This window comes from Siphateles boraxobius, unplaced genomic scaffold (genome assembly GCF_051911475.1).
Source record: "Siphateles boraxobius isolate OS27281-9 unplaced genomic scaffold, OSU_SipBor_1 30, whole genome shotgun sequence".
Lineage (NCBI taxonomy): Eukaryota > Metazoa > Chordata > Actinopteri > Cypriniformes > Leuciscidae > Siphateles > Siphateles boraxobius.
In genome coordinates, this window is record NW_027508920.1 from 9,589,979 (window position 1) to 9,610,043 (window position 20,065).

General features: G+C 41.3%; 1 protein-coding gene and 1 long non-coding RNA gene across 2 annotated transcripts in view; one reads left to right on the plus strand and one right to left on the minus strand.

The window, feature by feature from the left end:
* The window catches only part of spon1a (spondin 1a), a 509,033-nt gene that overhangs the window by 308,807 nt on the left and 180,161 nt on the right, over positions 1 to 20,065 (minus strand). The window contains exon 6 of the mRNA XM_077248223.1: positions 13,576 to 13,724. Within this exon, the coding sequence (XP_077104338.1) occupies positions 13,576 to 13,724 (149 nt within the window). The remainder of the gene's footprint in view (positions 1 to 13,575; positions 13,725 to 20,065) is intronic.
* Positions 4,639 to 8,613, plus strand: LOC143757429 (uncharacterized). The gene is made up of 3 exons (XR_013210524.1): positions 4,639 to 4,871; positions 4,975 to 5,055; positions 8,533 to 8,613. It is a non-coding gene; the product is annotated as an uncharacterized LOC143757429 (long non-coding RNA).

Consider the following 20,065-nt stretch of genomic DNA (forward strand, 5'->3'; position numbering starts at 1 on the left):
CCCCAAAATGTCGTCATCGACGCAGCGTCTCGTTCCCTTCTCAGGGAACCATGGTTACATGGGTAACCAGAGACGTTTTATGGCCTTATATGGCCTAAAGGGGTCATGTGATGTGATTTCTTGCTTTCCTTTTTTCTTTAGTGTGTTATGTAGCTGTTAGTGCATGTATAAGATCTGGAGAGTTACAAAGCTCAAAGTGTCAAACCTAAAGAGATATTCTTTATAAAACTTATAAAGGCTCAGCCACGCCTACCTAAAATCTTCGTTCAAACACACCCCCACAAATCTACGTCAGTATGTGGGGGCAGAGTTTCATAACACCGCCCAAATATTTACGCACAGAAAGGAGTAACTTTTATTCTTGCTGTATGATTGTTGCCGCCTGTGCCGCCATGTCATGCAGACGCTGTATTTTTCTTTGCGAAAGCCAAACTACTTTGTTTGGCTTTCCAAAAGAGGACACAATTAGAAAACAGTGGGGCAATTCCATCTTTGAAAGTACATTCCTTGCGCCTCTGACTCAAAGACACAGCCTGTTTGCAAGTATGTTTTCATATTTGAAGAATTTGCTACTAACTATTCAAATGCGAGTTTTGAGCAGTATAGAGTAGCGCTTGCTTGTCTTTTCTACGATCACAAATGCAGACATGGTTTCATGTTTAAAAGTGTTCTCCCCCCGTAGCGCGACGCATAAGACAGTAAAGTCATTATAATCAGTAATTATGTCGTCAATGAAATATGTGATGTTTCACATATTTCACGCCAATCTAATGTGATCTGGTCCAGTCGCGCTTGCAAAGTTGACCGATCAGCTTGGTCATCTGCATTTTCCGGTTCAGATTCGGGCTCAAAATTTATAAGGTAGTTCCAACATTATCACCTGTCATCATTGCTTTGAGACCTGATGTTCCAAATATGGTAAGGGCCGTGATATTTCCGTCACACGCTTAAGGTTTTTGGGCCAATCACAATGCACTGGCCAATCAGAGCACACTGCGCTTTTCAGAACGATGAGCTTTGTAAAAATCGACGCGTTTCAGAAAGGCTTAGCAGAGAGGAGCAACAATAATGTACAGTATGTGTAAAATAATGACTTTTTTTAAACCTAAAACCTCGTAAATACATTGCATTAAACCAAATACACAAAATAATGTTATTTTTATAACCATCATATGACCCCTTTAAAAAAAATTAAAATCACAAACCACACATAAAAATCATTTTCTCTACAAACTACAAACTTTTGCATGCATGCTTGCTCACATATTATTGTCCCAGAGTTTGTGCTGAATACAGTGTAATCAGACTTTAGCCATGAAAATGTTTACAGAGCAACAGAGTAAAAAAGTAACAGAAATAAGCACAAATGTAAGGGCATGCCATATGGAAAAGGTTTGCTAAAAACACCTGTGATTCTTATATGTTCCAACAGAATATTGTAAGGCAACGGTCCCCAACCCCCGGGCCGCGGACCGGTACCGGTCCGTGGGTCATTTGATACCGGGCCGCACAGAAAGAATAAATAACTTACATTATTTTTTTCATTATCTTTCATTACAGTTTTATTTATTATCTGAGTCTGAACGATGTGTTATTTTGAAAAATAATACATTTTAAAATAATAAAATCTCTCCGTTACATCTGTCTATGACTCACTCTTGGCGCATAGCAGCCCTATGATAGCAACGCTTGTCTCGGTCACGTGATACGTTACCGCTAAAAAATAAACCCACAAGCTAGCAAAATGAGTAAAAAACAAACGTCTCTGGAAAGTTTCTTTGCGAAGGGGAAACGGCCCATTGAGGAGACAGAAGAAGAGCCTACGACTTCCAAGAAAAAGAAAGCTGCATTTAACAGACAATACCAGGAGTCCTACTTGAAATATGGATTTATCGCAACAGGTGATTTACACGCACCAAGCCCGCTCTGCATAATATGTGGCAACCAGCTCTCTAATGAGGCAATGAAGCCTTCAAAACTGCTTCGCCACTTGGAGACCAAGCATCCCGCATTAAAAGACAAGCCTTTTGAGTATTTTGAAAGAAAAAAAATTGAACAAGAAGGCCAGAAGCAATTACTGAGGGCCACCACATCAATAAATCCGAGTGCACTGAGAGCATCATACTTGGTTGCTAACCGTATTGCTAAGGCTAAGAAACCATTCACTATTGGTGAAGAATTGATCCTCCCCGCCACAAAAGACATTTGCCGTGAACTTCTAGGAGACGCTGCGGTTAAAAAGATAGCACAGGTGCCTCTTTCGGCTAGCACCGTCACTCGGCGCATTGACGAAATAGCAGATGACATTGAAACACAATTGTTGGAGAGGATAAATACATCACCGTGGTATGCACTCCAGGTTGACGAGTCTACAGATATTGACAACAAGGCAATACTGCTTGTTTATGTGCGATATCTTTATCAGGAGGATGTGCATGAGGATATGTTATGTGCACTATCGTTGCCAACCAAAACCAAAGCCGCAGAACTATTCAAGTCGCTGGATGACTATATATCAGGAAAACTGAAATGGTCTTTTTGTGTTGGCATATGCACAGACGGAGCTGCTGCCATGACTGGACGGCTGTCTGGTTTAACTGCTCGGATTAAAGAGGTTGCACCTGAATGTGAGTCTACGCATTGTGTCATTCACAGGGAAATGCTGGCTAGCCGAAAAATGCCACCGGAACTTAACGGTGTATTGAATGATGCTGTTAAAGTTATTAACCACATCAAAGCACACGCCCTTAACTTGCGTCTGTTCGAGCAGCTTTGTGAGGAGATGGACACGGAGCACAGACGCCTTCTCTTATATACAGAAATAAGATGGTTATCCCGAGGGAGATCGCTGGCCAGAGTGTTTGAATTACGAGAGCCGCTGCAGAAATTTCTCTCAGAAAAAAAGTCACCGCTGGCAGCACATTTCAGTGACGAGGAATGGGTCGTAAAACTCGCTTACTTATGCGACATATTCAACCTGCTCAATGAACTCAATCTGTCACTGCAGGGGAAAATGACAACAGTCTTCAAGTTGGCAGATAAAGTAGCTGCATTTAAAGCCAAACTTGATTTATGGGGACGGCGCGTGAACAGAGGTATATTTGACATGTTTCCAACATTGGCGGGGATTTTGAAATAGACTGAGCCCGAGCCTTCATTCTCCCAGCTGGTGCACGATCACCTGTCTTCGCTTTTAAAAGAGTTTGAGCGCTACTTCCCAACCACAAAAGACCCACGAACTGCCAAGGAATGGATTCGCGACCCATTTGTCAACAAACCAGGTGAATCCAGCATGTCTGTGCAAGAAGAAGATCAACTGCTGGAGATCGCAAGTGACGGCGGCCTTAAAAGTATGTTCGAGACAACAACTCTGCCGGTGTTCTGGATAAAAGTCATGGCAGAATACCCTGAGATCGCCACAACAGCACTGAAAACCCTGTTCCCATTACCTGACATCCTATCTGTGTGAAGCGGGGTTTTCGGCAGTGACAGCAACCAAAACCAAACTACGGAGTAGACTGGACATAAGCAACACACTTCGGGTGTCCTTGTCTCCCATTAGCCCTAGATGGGACCGTCTCGTTAGAGAGAAACAGGCTCAGGGCTCCCACTGATTCAGCGTTATAGTGAGTTGTATTTTTCATGCCCTTTATATTTGTTTTTGTGGTGTATCTTATTTTGAAGGCATGTATAAACGTTACCATAGCGACCAGAGAGCGTTAGGGGGCAGAGAGGATGTTACTCATGTTGTGTTGTTGGCGCGATGTTACAAAGACGCTGCTAATAAAGTTGCAAGTAGGCCTACACATTGAATTCACGTTTATTATATATATTTAAAATATACCCCAGTTTTTATGCCGGTCGTGTCATTTTATTTTGTTGTATTTATCCACCATAAACTTAAAGGCCGGTCCGTGAAAATATGGTCTGATATTAAACCGGTCCGTGGCGCAAAAAAGGTTGGGGACCGCTGTTGTAAGGGACATATATGCTGCAAAATCCACATATATAAATTGCATAATATTAATGTATTTTTAATAATATATCTCATATACTGATAACTCATATACTCATATACTGATAACTCATATTTAATAATATATGTCCTATGTACAAAAGCCATATTTTATTAATAAAATACTCTTAAGTGGAGTCCTATGCCTAGTCAATCATGGTAATATACTGTTAATCAACATTAGATGAAACACAATATTTAAAACCACACAACACAAGCACACATTTTAATTACAAAAATTATTTATTAGAGTGTATTCTACAAGATACAGTTGAATATTTTATATATCAATAGTTTTTTTTTATTTTAAATTCTGCATCACCAGATTTCATTTTCATTTGTGACAATTTCTCTAAACTTTATCACAGTACTAAGATAGTATTCTTAACCTAGTACAAACATAAAACTTTCCTTAATGTCGAAGTTATTCTTATGCATGTCACCACCAGAGTTCATGTCACATATACAAAAATAGATTCCAGCCAATTTTCAACATTTTATTCACTGTTCTAGAAACATATTTGACTCAACTTTGTTAATTTGCCGCACCCTCTGATCTAAATAGCACTGTGATGAGTTACATCCGGGACTTTTACGCGCTGAGTGCGACGAAACGAGCTGAGACTTTTTTCACAGACGCCATTTTCTTTGATTCGCGATGCAAGGCATACGATGAGGGAAATGCATGGATTAAGTGTTTTATCGCATTTAAATATGCATGTTATAACGTCTTATTGTTTTATAACAATGTGTATGTGCTGTGCACAGCTAAACCGCTCTCAGGGGGGCATTTCCGTTGACGCGCGATGCAGATCAGACCAGGATGGGTTTGCTTTTTAACAGGAAAACGGCGAAAGTAAGTGTTTTATCTAATTTACAATATGTATTTTATAATATATTGATTTATAGCGATATTTAAATGCTTTGCGCGCTTAAACGAGCCGAAACTTTTCTCAAAGGCGACGATCTTCTTGGACTCAATACGGAGCTGACCATGACGAGGAGGTTTGCTTGTAACGTTAACAGGAAAAACACAGAAAGTAAGTGTTTTTAACCTAATTTACAACATGTATTTCATGGCATTATATTGTTTTGTAACGATGTGTATGTGATGTGCGCGCCTAAACCTTTCTCACAGACTAGGTCCATAGACGACTAGGCCTGCATCTTCTTTGAGTCGTGACGCAGTGCCGACACGGATTTTGCTTTTAACAGTAAAAAAAATAGTAAGTGTTTTAACTCATTACAATACGTGTTTTATATAGTTTATGACAATATTTGTGTTGTGCAAATATTAAAAGTATGTATTTATCGTCAAACTATCTTTTACTCTTGTTTACCAGCACACCTAGTATAACTGAAAAACGTCTCAGGTTACGACTGTAACCTATTTTCCCTGAGAACAGGGAACGAGACAATACGTCATCGCCGTTATGGGGGAACGCCTCAGGCGTGACAGGTGTCTGAAATAAAGTATCAACTCACAGCAATCATGTTGACCGGCGACAGCCCGTGTTTCATCAGCTCGAATGATGAGCACGCAACCTGGCTGGATAAAAAGGGCGCCTTGAGACCGTGACAACATCCTATCGTCGGAAGGGACTGTTGCAGGCAGGCCCCGAGGTATGGCAGGGAGACGTATTATCTCGTTTCCTGTTCTCAGGGAACATAGGTTACAGTCGTAACCTGAGACGTTCCCTTTCGAAGGGAACTCAACAATACGTCATCGACGTTATGGGGAACGAAATACCCACGCTGCCATACTGAGGGGAGTGCATGCCCAATGGCAGTGACAACTGTCAGAACCAGTAATACAAAGGACACTAAAACCACTCACCCTAGGTCACGTTGGGCTGTCAGTGACAGCACTCCCCACCGGTCATAGCCCAAGCTAATGAACCGAGAAAACTGCCAGAACATAGTTCATGGGAAGTATATCTGGGCCAGCTCAAAGGCTTAGGACCACAACTTCCTAATAGAAGGGGTCCCTTCTAGGGAGTGTGGCTAGGGGACTCAAGGACTCCCAGCCAGTCACTAATCAGGAGAGCATGCCTCCTGACATGCCACCAGGCTGGCCTGGTGATCTATACTAAGACGCACAGTCTGGCCATTGCCTGTCTGTCCAAGACAGAGCCTCTGGAAACTGCCTTGGAAAAGGCATCCAAAACTGAAGGCCTGCAAAGCTGGCAGAAACCATTCAGTTCCGGATCACAGAGACGGGACCACCTGGAGAGCGTAACTCAACCTCAAGCAATGACGGAAGTCGTCCACTCAATCCATGGGTCTACCCAGTGCTCGTTCTGAACACTGAGGAAGTAAGAGAGGGATCAAAACCAGGAAGGTCTGCTGAGGCCAAGACCTGATTACCCCCTATGTGGGGAGCTCCAGTACATGAGAGCTCATATCAGGAAGGCCGGTGAGGCCTGAAACCTGACGACCACAGCATGTGTAAACTCATACTCAGGAAGGCCTATGAGGCCTGTAACCTGGCGACCACAGTATGTGGGAGCTCATATCAGGAAGGCCGGACAAACCTGTAACCTGATACCAAGAATATGGGAGCTCATAACCAGGAAGGCCTGATAAGGCCTGTAACCTGACAACCACACCACGTGGGGCTACATTAGAAAGTACATGAGACAAAAGTGCATGTACTTAGCCAGAAGGAATGTGGAATGTGAAAGCTCACAACCACACCCTTGCGACCACAGTGAGTGGGAGTTCACATTCAGGATGGCCTGGTGAGGCCTGAAACCTGACATGTGACAACTCATAACCAGGAATGCCAAGGAGGCCTGAAGCCTGGTGAACACTGAATGTGGGAGCTCATAACCAGGAAGGCCGGGTGAGGCCTGTAACCTGGCGACCACAGTATGTGGGAGCTCATATCCAGGAAGGCCGGGTGAGGCCTGTAACCTGGTGACCACAGTATGTGGGAGCTCATATTCAGGAAGGCTGGGTGAGGCCTTTAACCTGGCGACCACAGTAGGTGGGAGCTCATACTCAGGAAGGCCGGTGAGGCCCGAAACCTGGGAACCACAACCTGTGGGAGCTTTCTTTCAGGAAGGCCTGGTGAGGCCTGTAACCTGACAACCACACCATGTGGGGCTACTTCCAGAAAGGCCATAAATATGGATTTTAGAAAGTACATGAAACAAAAGTGCATGAACTTAGCCATTCTGAGTCCAGGAAGGCCTGGATCAAAAGTTGAAGTTAGCTAGAGAAAGGCATCTGTCGTAGCATACTCTGACAACAGGTCGCAACTAGAGTGGGACCCAAGGTGAAAGAACGGAGTCTAGCCACATAGGAAGGGACTGAAGCGTACAGCACACGACCCTTACCATAAAAAATGGCCTGGATTTACCCATGATCAGGAAGGCCAGATGAGGCCTGTAACCTGATAGTCATAGTGGGTGGGAGCTCACATTCAGGAAGGCATGATGAGGCCTGACATGTGAAAGCTCAACCTGGCGACCACAGTATGTGGGAGCTCACATTCAGGGAGGCCGGGAGAGGCCTGCAACCTGACATGTAGAAGCCCATCACCAGGAAGGCCGGTGAGGCCTGTTACCTGGCAACCACAATATGTGGGAGCTCATAACCAGGAAGGCCGGCTGTTTTTAACGACGGATGGAGGCAGCAGACTGTTTGGTGGCCCGGAGAGACAAATCCGTGGTGCGGCGCAGCTCTGCGACCGCTTCAGGGGACAGACCGGCCCCCCTGATCGAGGTCCCGCAGCAGGTCGGCCTATTAGGCCTGAAGGATTGCGAGGGTGTGCAGAACCGCTCCTGCCCGACCTGCTGCTGTGTACGCTCTGCCATTCAAGCGTGATGTAGTCTTAAGCGGCTTGAATGGCAGGGACGGAGCTCCTAGTGACGAAGACCGACCAGAGGCGAGATAGTTGGCCAACGTCTCGTCCACTGGCGGCATCGACACATACCCGTGCTCCGCGGCCCCATCTACAGCAGCGAAATTATTCCGCTGATGCAGATGAAGACGCGCAGAGAACGGGTTCTTCCATGCCTTCTCGATCTCAGAGTGGAGATCAGGAAGGAATGGAAGGCTCGTCCGTGCTGGTGGCTTATGGGAAGGGAGGAACCGATCGTCCAAAATACCACGAGCAGGTTCCTCCCGGAAGCGCCTCCACTGTAGCTGCAATCTGTTGGTGGCACGCCCCATAACATCCACCAACTCAGCGCACACTGGGCAGGAGGGCTGAGATGATTCAACCCTCAACTGTCACGCCTGAGGCGTTCCCCCGTAACGTCGATGACATATTGTTGAGTTCCCTTCGAAAGGGAACAGAAGAACAACTCCACAGAATGCAGAACCAACAATGAACGTGAAATTTTCACTTTATTTCCTTTTTTGGAGGACCAATTTTCTTATAATGGGTAACTAATTCTTTGAGATTAAATATTTATGCAAAATGTACTTATCAGAATAACTTTTGATCGATGTTTGGTGGTTATGCTTTCATGTTTAAATGTATTGATTTAGCTATTTGTGTTTGCTAGGAGCATTTCTATGATGCACCGAGTGGCTAAGGCTAACCAGGCTTGGTGTTTAAAGACTGTACAGACTAGAACCTGGTGATGTTAAGATTTAACAGATAACATGAGAGAATCATGGCCACAAACATAAAAAATAATTAAAGCTTTGTTGCTATTTAGTATAACTAGATTTTCTGTGTTTCTTACCACTCATTTTGAATTTGTCCAGTCAAATGCCCCTTACTTTACAAAAGTAATTTTTATTTTTTACTTAAAATTAGTTTTCAAACCAATTATTTTCATGATTTGACAGGTAGATGATGTAAAGGGGCTTGTTCGTTAATAAAATAAATAGTTTGTTAAAACCACTGTTTGCATTTTGCCTTTATTTTTTTACTTTACAATGAACAGAATTCCGCTATAATCCCAGACTAAGGTTACGATTTAACTTTCTGGATTGTTTTGAAATAAAGTTTTGAAAGAGTAATATAGAGTGATGTTTATTTCAAAGTGAATTTATTGTTTTCAGATTAAATGATTTGTCAATTTATTTTACAGTTCTTTAAAGTAGGTAATGCAGAACCCTAATAAGAAAAACTGGTAACTCCTTTAGTGTTGTTTTTCTTTGTAAAAAGGTGTTCTATCAACACCAGGATGGTGTAATACTCGACTCCTAAGGCTGAGAAGAATTCCATGATGAATGATTTTCATCTTCTTTTAAAGTGTTAGGTCAAAACCCGAACAGTGTAGAATTGTAACTCTGCCAGTGTTTGCTACAAAGCTGCACCCAGCTCTGTAACAGTGTTGTTGTTCTCTGCATTGGTGGTCATATTTTACTCTTAGTGTTCATATTGTAACACTGTCAGTGTTGCGAGAGGAAACACTTTTGGAAGTGTTGAGATTTCAAATTTACTGTCCAAATCATGAAGGAAAATGACCAGTCCTAGTAAAGGTCAGAGATATTTTGACACTACATCCTCCAACCAGCTTCTGCACTGTACAATTTCCAAATTTGCAAACTTCATATAAGTGATGTTGGTCATCTAAATCTGTATGATACACTTTATTTAACACGTATAAAAAAATGACACAAAATGTGTATAAATCCTATATGACTTTAATTTGACTAGCATATGATTCAATATAAGAACTTTAAATGATTTGTATATGAATATCGGGTGTTTTCTACTAATACCATACACCATTGCATACTTTTGTCATGTACAACTCATATAAGACTTTTTACAGTATTCATATATGACGCAAAAATCCCCTATAAGTTGTATGTGTGCTATTTAGTATGAAAGGGGCCATAATCAGTCTGATTTTGTATAGGACATGTATTGGTCTTACATGAAACACATAAGGTAATTCTGGCCAATTTAAGTAAGGAAGATATATGGTTGCTATATATGAACCATGCAGGTTTTTTTCATATGGGATGTCAGAACAGATCCAGGGCACAGAAAGCACCTTAGACACCAGTGGGTTAAACTGTAGTACATTTTATCAAATGCTTAATTAGATTATGTAAATAAATAGTATTTCACCTAATTGGCACCAAAATGTAAGCATAACAATTTGATTAACATGTTGAATTAAAGAATAATTTCTGGTAACATTTTACTTAAAGCCTTTATGTATAATGCATTATATAGGTATTCATAATGTATGTTATAAATACTTTATATATTTTCATAAATAATTATAACCCAAATTAATTTATAAACCAAATTACATCTCAAATTGGTTGTTTGTATTGATGCAACTTTCAAAAGGCGTTATATAAGTATTATAATGTATATGAAACCAATATTTTTAATAGTGCCTCGGATGTGGACCCCACTGTTACTATAAACTGTGATTGTCTTTGATTTGACCTGTGTAAAAATTTAAATGTCAGAGAGAACTTACTTTTCAGTCACTGGCCAAACATGTTTTAGCCAAAACCCATATCACAACATGGATCTCTCCCGCTCTCTAGCCTCCAGTAGGATTTGTGTGTTATCTGGACCGTAAAAACCCAAGGAGAATAATTATCAGTCCAACCAACTGTAAATAGTCCTGCTTACAACATACTCAAGAGCCAATGCAACACACAGCGATTTGGCTCACATAACAGATCTACCGGAGAGCTGCCACAAAGTGATACAGTACCTCCTTCAGGGTTTCTATCACTTGCTCAGATGAGCTGAAGTATCTTTGGTGCACTGACTTGAAGACTTAATTATCAAAGTGACATTTCCAACCATATCAGCCAATGCCAATTGGATGCCTGAAATTCATTGGTCCAAAGGGACAACACAATTGTACTTATTTCAGTCCAGTTGAATGTGTTAGTATAAAGCTTTTAGAACAAAGAATGATGCCTTTCAATCCTCAGAGAGCCAAAATCAAAAATGGGATGGGGAAAGACTCAGGGGGTTGACCATAATTTTGACAAGTAGTAATTTGCTTTGGTGAAACTCATTTAGTGTAAAAACAACAAACGGTAACACTTTATTTTAGGACCCAATTCACACTATTAACTATTTTCTTATTAGCATGCATATTACTAGGATATTGGTTGTTTATTAGTACTTATAAAGCACATGTTAATGCCTTATTTTGCATGGCCATATTCTACATCCCTTAGTTAGTTTGGTAGTTGTTAAGTTTAGTTATTGGGTAGGACTATTAAAAATAAGTAAATAGGAGTTTGAGGCAAAAGTCATAATTAATAGTTAGTTAATAGTGAAAATTGGCCCCTAATTTAAAGTGTGACCATAATAATAATAATAATAATAATAATAATAATAATAATAATAATAATAATAATAATAATAATAATAATAATAATAATAATAATAATAACATATATTATAATTATTTTATAATTAAATGCAACAAAGCCAGATCAATCCAATTTTAAATAAGACAATAATCACTCTGGTGATGTTGTAACTGTCACTTGCTAACAGTGTAGAATAAATGATAAGCTTCACTAATTTATTACATACAAAATCACTATTAAACTGTTATATTATACAATTGTACCTGCACTACTGTAAGAAAGATGACAAATGGGAGTGTAAGAGACATGATTATTGAAACATAACTAAGTTTAATCATCTCCCTCATCCTCTTATCTTCTATCTTTTCCATGTCAATTCTCAGCTGATCTTGCAAAATGGAAATGCATTGTGCGTACCGGGAACCAAACATCTGAGCCTTTCACAGATCTCCCAGAGCATCTGCACGCTCTACTGAACTTAAAGAATAGGCAGCAAGCTTGTCATTGCAAAGGTCTTTTCTCAAAGCTCCTCACAAAACAACCTCAACAGCAGGTAATTATGATGCTCCATTGGAGAACTAATGTAATGATCAACCTGATCCATTTCAGCTCTATTTTGTCCTTGTATTTTCATAGACACAGCTTTTAATTAGAGGCCAAGCACCAAAGGTGCTGAGGCACCTATTGTATCTGTTCCGGTTCTTATTATTAGGGGCCAAGCACCGAACGTGCGGAGGCACCTATTGTATCTGTTCCGGTTCTTATTATTATTAGGCGCCAAGCACCAAAGGTGCGGAGGCACCAATTGTATCTGTTCCGGTTCTTATTATTATTAGCCCAAAGCCCAAATGCCAAAAAATTGATAGTAAGGGGTAGTAAAATTAAATCAAAGTTACGTGTCAGTCATTTTTGACACATTTTTTCATATAAATGTCTATAACTCCAAAGCGAATTGAGATATTTTCACCAAATTTTGCACACACACGTAAGGGCTCATTCCGAGGACACATGAAAAAAATTGCGAGATTTTGCCTCTTGGTGGCGCTATAATAGAACAAAACATGAAATTCCCATTGACTTCAATACAGTTTTGTGATGTAAAATGCTATACTTAACAAATGCATTACTGTAACATTATGAAACTCAGAATTTGCCACCAGCACCATCCCCTGAAAGTACTCAAAAAATTTCGAGACAGCGCCACCTGTTGGTCAAAAGTTAAAATTATTCCAAAAATGCTAATAAGTTTTGAAAAAATATGCCTATTGTAATGACAGTGGTCTTAGTAGATTCCTTGGGTCATGCCGACAACATAGATACCAAGTTTGAAGTATTTGGACGAACTTCCTGTCCGCCATCTTTATTTACTTTCAAAACCTTCTTTTTCGAACTTCTCCTAGACCATTCTTCCGATTTTCACCAAAATCGAATCATATCATCTTCAGACCATGCCGACTAAAAGTTATGGATTTCGTGACGATAGACGAAACCGTTTTCGCATACCGCAGCAGCAAAGTTGAGGCATGCTGCCAAAATGACTATTAAGTCTTTATCTCTGCAATGCCTTCACATTTTGACACCAACCTTTGTATGTGTCATTGTCACCTCACTCTGACCACATCACATCGATTTCATAACTGCGCCACCTATTTGTCGAAAGTGATAAACCATTAAAACATCTTAAAAGTTACTATCTATATGATTTTTCAGCCATTTTGCCAAATTCTCTTAAAATGTCTTTAATTGCTCCTTACTGCAGTTGGTCTGCCACTCCCACCCATGATGGCATCTGTTGCCGCTTCTTGCGCTTGGCCCCGGTAATGGCTGCTTGCAGCTATATTTCTTACTATTATTCTTATCAACGTTCTTCAAGGACAAGCAGGATAATCCTCACCCAGCTGATTTATGATTAAACCATTATGTGTTTGCAGCTGTGGGTTTGCATGTTGAGATTGTCTAAAAAATACATGGGCCATTTTGAAGTTGTGTAAAGCCATTGATTCTAGATCTAAAAAGCTACCAAGGCAGAATTTAGAACACACTATAACCACTGGTGAGCATTAAGACCCCATTATCCTTTTAAGATATACTGCACAATCCTAAAACACAGAAGATCTTGCCATTTCATTAACAGAGTAACAGTTGGCAAATCCGTAAACAGGAAAAAAAAAACATATACACCTACAAGGACTATAAATTATTATTATTTTTTTTAAGTCATGACTGACTCTGGATAAGCATTTGGTGGCTGAATAAATTAACAGTTTGGGTACGTAATAACTCTGCACCCTTACCTTTTGACGGATCTCCTCCTCCATCTTGACCGGTGAGCCCAGTTCAGCGACCTGTTTGACCCCATCACTGGCATAACCTCCATACTCCCACAATATATAGTTCTTCGAATGGGAAGCTCCAATGAGGGCCGACCAGTGATTGGCTCTCCCTGTTAAGATACAAAAGTCCACATGTCTTAGAATAATGCATAATAAAAGGCATAGTTCACTCAAACATTTAAATTCTGTCATGAATTACTTACCCTCTTGTCATTCCAAACCCGTAAGACTTTTGTTCATCTTCTGAACACAAATGAATATGTTTTTTATGAAATCTGACAGCTTTCTGCCCTTCCATTGACAGTTACACAACTACTACTTTGACGCTTTAAAATGTTCATAAAGAGTTTGTAAAACTAATCCGAATTGATTGGTTTAATCAAAATTTGATGAAAGAATGGTTTTGGGTTTGGAACGACATACGGGTGAGTAATTAATGACAGATTTTTCATTTTTGGGTGAACCAAACCCTTTAAATAATTGCTTACTAAAACCAATTACCTTGTGTTTCTGATCATTAGTTTATTATACACATGCATTTAAAAATTTCACAGATGGTTTTATGCATAGCACATTGAGGATACACATGAGTACATTTATCGTTGTGTTCCCTGGGAACCAAACCTTTGGCATTGTTTGTACTAAATTGAACTACACAGACATGTGTAATGGATAATATACAGTCGATCACTCATTATGACAAAATAAAACTGACAACACAGTGACCATGTAACATTTCAGGACATGACAGAAGGGGAAACCAGGGAAATGATAACGGTGGAGGGAGCTGAGGAGGAGACAAGTCGTGGGAGGAGCCATGCTGGAAAGTTGGCAGGCAGACCCAAGGGGATGACAGGTTTAGATGGAGCCGGTGCAGGTGGAGATACAGGAGGAGCCGAAGAGCCAATGGAACCAAGAACGACGGGCATCCAAGGTTGAGCCAGGGTGCCAGAGGACTGAGGCGGAGCCAGTGGGACTGAGGACCAAGGTAGGGCCAGAAAGAAGACTGAGCCCAACAGAGCAGAAGAGGTGGAGGTCCAGAAGTCCATGGTGCAGGCAGTGGGACGACTGACCTAGATGGAGCTGGAGAGACAAGGGAGTCCAGTGGAGCTGTAAGGTTGGAGGCCCATGTGAAGCCAAGGGAGGGAGGAGCCAAGGTGGAGCCGACTGATCGACAAGCTGAGATGGAGTGATGGGCTCAGAGGCTGGAAGTGGAGTCAGGTGATCCCCTTGCCAAGTCGGAGCTGGAGATCCGAAGACCCGAGGCAGATCCACACAGCACAGTGGATTCAACAGAGGGGGAGCCGAGGAACTGAAGGGAGCCTGTGGAGGCGAGGACGCAGGACTGGCTGTCTTTGGTAGAGGAGGTGGGAGATGGAGGCTAGCTGGGAGAGGAAGGCATAAGTCTTATAGCTAGAAGGAACCAGCAGAGACGCAGGGCACTAGGAGCTGGGTGGGAACAGCAGCGAGACAGGAGACCACCGAGATTATCCTCTACCAAATCCTCTTAACATCTCCCAGAGGCCATATACAGCTCACCCTCAGTGACTGGGCTCCATTCAATTCCCTCGAACTCCACGAGCACTGGGACGGATGATGTTGCCGGCTCACGCACATGGTAAGACTTTTCGTTGGGCTTGGGCTCTGGGGTTGATGGTATGCCCTTGCGTCAGCTCTGCCGTAGGCAGCTCCTTGTCTGCGGTGGGCTCTTCCATAGGCTCCATGCGGGGTGTGGGAGGCGGCTGGCGGGGCTCCGTTGTTCACAAGCAATCACTCCACAAATTCAACGAAGGGTTCAGTGACTAGGTTCAGTGCTCTGTATAATTTCTGGTGGCTGTAATGAGCACACAAGGAGTATAAACTCAAAAGTCTTTCATAATAGATTAAAAACCAAACTCGCAAGAAAATATCTAGAGTATAGTATACACAACCACACATAATACGAACATAAACAAGACTGAACATTGAACAGATGAAATTACATAATTGTGGCGAGCAGGACGAGGTAGAGGGATGTGAGAGAACGGTGCGAGGGCAGTGGCGTGATTAATGATGAACGACACCTGTAAGACGCACCGGTCTCGCCCTTCACAGTCATCGCTCCTCCTTTTATGCCTCCACTCCTCTGTGAGAGGTACGATACCGGTGCGTCTCACAGGTGTCGTTCATCATTAATCACGCCACCGGCCTCACACCGTTCTCTCACGTCCATCGACCTCGTCCTTCTCACAACAATAACTAATCAGAAACTATGGAAACAAACAAGCTAACAGAACTCAGGCAAATCAGAACAGGGAACAGAATGAAAACAAAACTAAAACAGCTTTTACAGTACCATGTATAAAGGGAAATTCAGACAATACGCGTTGTTGTATTCGATTTTTTTATTTGTGGTTTATGCACACACGTATATGTAGCAGGGATTTGTTGTAACAACAGATTATAAATCTTTTTTTGTTGTCATTTGTTTTAATTATTATTATTTGTTTTCGGGCATTTTATTTTGAAAGTAGTTTAAGTACATCTATTAATGGTAACAATCACAGTATGTACGACGGCTGACGTCATGCTTAGGGCAGTGGTTCAAACAGCAGCGCAATCGGTGATCGTGACCTCTTTCCTGCATTGTCACTAGACAGGAGAGGAACGATGTTATACAATACGCTCATCTAATATTAACTTGGGTTTAATAGGTGTTCATTTAATTTTTAATTGATCAACTATGAAAAAGTATGTTATGAGATGTAAACTTTTGATTATTAGTTTGAGTTCTAAACTTGTTAAACCCAGTTTATTCGAGTGCTGTTAACGAGTGAATAGCGCATTGCGTGAGAAGGCAGGTTGCATAGATGGATGGCTAACCAACTCTAAGGTAAGGCTAGATGCGATTCCTCCTTAAAACACATTTAAATGGAATGTCATGAAATAGTTAAGTGTCATCTATCAACAACCTACACATACCAGGATAAACGCTCAATTATTAAAGGGGAACTTGGCAACTCTAGTAATTTCTTTGCTGATTTTCACTTTTGTTGTCGCATGTTTTCTCAACGAGCTGCCCCTACAGCTGTGGGGCGTATATTTCACAACACTTTTGTAAAAAAACGGCACCCTCCTCCCCCCTTCCATTATCGGAGTCGGCCAACTTTATCGTGTGGAGCTATGTGTACCGAGGTGGACAATGCATCATACACATTGAGGGTAGCGTGTGTCTTTATGTCGAAATGCCGTAAAGCAGTTTGTGTTTCTCATTCGTTCTCGCTTCTCATGAGACTTCCTATTTCCAACTTACCGGGACGTCAGTCCCCACGTTGCAAGGTTGGTTTTCCACCTGGGAGCGTTGGGGGGAGCAGGGAAAGTCAGAACAGGTTATTTAACCATCCAAATGATTTCTAAACGGGTTTATTAAGTTGAAATAGTTGCCAAGTTCCCCTTTAAAGTGGTTACGTTCACAAACCACTATAAAGTGAACAGGCAAGCCATTGCCTTACCCAATGCAGCAAAAGATATGTTTTATTCAAATTCTGAATGGATTATCGCCTAAGCATGCCTACTAAACAGTTAGTTCCAGTCCTTGATTCTGATTGGTCAATAGTTGTGTTTTATTCACGATAAAAGGATAAAACACTGCTATGACCTCTTAACCCAACGGTTCTATGCATCACTATACAACACCAGTAGCAACCACTCTTAGCAACTTAAACAAATGTTTGATGATATTGTTAATTGAAGCTTAAAGAGTAGAGTATTGTGAGAGATCGGATATGCGTACCTGCATTTACAGTAGATATAGTATTTTCCTTCAGGTCAGTCCTATATTCATGATAAAAAATCTTTGTGAATGTCTGCAGCAATATCTTGTCCTTTTAACAGTTAAGGGGTTTTCCCGTGTCCTGACATTTGTCAGTTGCGTCTTGCTTCTCCATGTTCAAAAATTTGAGTCATTTCAATATTAAAGTCTTCTCTACTGACTGACTCACTTATACAGACAGTCTTTGTGCCATCTAAAGGAGAAATAATGTAACGTATGTTGCTGTTCATGGTCAGGGACTATTTTTTCCAGCTGAAGGAAGGCTTTTAGTGATTCTACATCCTGCAAGTTGCATTGACTCAAATTTTTTGGCTTTGATATTTGTATTTTGTGGTAACCGTTTTATAAAATCAATAAGGTACTCGAGGCTAGTGCTGTATCTCGAAAAAGTCACGGCTGAAGGGTGACTTATTTATGATCCAGCACAGCCTCTCGAACCTTATGCTTATGTTAAAACGCTCCCTTAACCACTAAGCTGTCACTCACCTTAATTCATCGTGATCTCACAAAGTTCTGCTAATTCATTAAGCTGGCTGTACAATGAATATCTTATTTAGCCTACATAATATCTACATTACACTATATCGAGAGGATTTGAGTGTGCATATGTGACCCGTCACAGAAACCAGGGACACAAGTCGGCAGCACAACTTTCGAGCAAAATGAGAAAGAAGAGTTTTTTTTCAAAATTGGTGATTTTCAATTTTTTGGAGAATCTGTTAATTGAAATCACGAAGAAGCCTCTCCATGTTTGAGATAGCAGTATTGGTATATTTAAAAGCTAACATTTTGAGGTTGAAATCGGCTTGTTTTCGAAGATTCTAGCATGCAGTAGGGGCGTGGCGTGTCATTGTCTGTGTGTACTTCCATACTGAATAACCCGGCGCTTTTGCCCCCGCCCTCCAAGTCAACCACATGGCTACTTATTATGCTGTGCTCTGGCCAGCTCTCTCTGATATCAAAATTCAATGAAGATGGATGCCGCAAAGATTGTCGCAGACGAGATGAACCATCTGGCAGTTACACCGAAAATGTTTTCGCCGCACTTCGTGGGCTCGGGAAACTGAACCGGAGGTATGGGCGCAGCGCGCTCGCCCTCAGTGCTTCAATACGGCGTGTTTCTGAAATGTAAGTTAAGCTTCATTTGCTCTTTAGTCGTTATTTAAGATGCTGAACCTGCTGATGATATAATGTGCTTGCGGACATTTCATTTGTGTGTGTATACGCACATAAGAAAGTGGTGTAAAGAGATTTGCAACAGTAATTTGAGGAGGTGAAATGTGATTATTTGGAAAATTGCAGAAATGACTGCTTAAAGAAAAATGCCAGCAGGCATTTGCCTCCTACATAAACTTTAATATTGTTGACATTTTGGGCACACGAGCGTTGCGTACTATTTGCGCTATATGTAGGCCTATGGCTTATTGGTCTTTGTTTGTTGTTGTTGGTTTTGCGTTATATGTATATGGCATATTGGTCATTGTGTGTTGTTGCTGGTTTTGCGTTATACTGTATGTATATGGCATATTGGCCTTTGTGTGTTGTTGCTGGTTTTGCGTTATATGCAGGCTATATGGCATATTGGTATTTGTGTGTTGTTGCTGGTTTTGCGTTATATGTATATGGCATATTGGTCTTTATGTGTTGTTGCTGGTTTCGCGTTATATGCAGGCTATATGGCATTATTGGTCTTTGTGTGTTGTTGCTGGTACGTTGCAAATAGAGGGGCAGCACAATTGTTTTTCGCCTAGTGCGGCAGAAGTGCACTCATTCAAAGTGTAAAAAAAGCTGTAAAGCACATGGAGGAGCTTTACAGGGGGTATGGCTTATCTAAATGAGATGTAAATGAGCCCTATTGTCACCCCCAGCAGCAGAGACAGGTGAGAACTGCACAATCTTTTAGAGCTCGTTTTCTCCTCTTTGAGCTTTTTTAAGTGCCTACTTTAAAATGGCCACAACTTCTCCAAATATTATCAGATTTCCACATGTTACACATCGTTGGAAAGCTTGGATATTACACTCTCAGAATCTATGAATAACTCAAAATGCCCCAGAACCGACTTGTGTCCCTAGTTTCCGTGACTGGTCACATATCTGGACTGCTAGCACCGGACAAATACTCTGGTGTTTTGAGTGGTGAGAGGATTCTAATTGAAACACTTCTAATTGGCCATTACGTTCAATAAATCATCAGATATGTTTGTGATTGGCTACATTGCTCAACGCTGCAAAAATACGTTGTAAATAGAAAAAGCTATTTATATAAGTTTCTAATCTCTCACGAGCACAATCACCTCAACTGTTTGTCGGTTTATGATGAGAGTATTCACGAGAGTGCAGAATTCAGTCAGAGTTTAGAGTTCAGCTCACGCACTGAACAAAACTCTGTTGTTTCATCGGTTACTAATCTTAATGCATCTGATTGGCCATTTCATCTCAACAGATCGTGTGTGATTGGTTATAGTGCGTAATGCTGTAAACCGTGTAAAACACACCACATAAGCAGATCTAAATGTGCAGATACATTTTTGTCCCAATCCCCCTTTCATTTTTGACCTGTGGCCAGACTTACACCCTTGCCCAGCCTTTCACACGCTCTGCCTATGGCGGTGTGGTGGTGTAGTCACTTGGACTATTTTA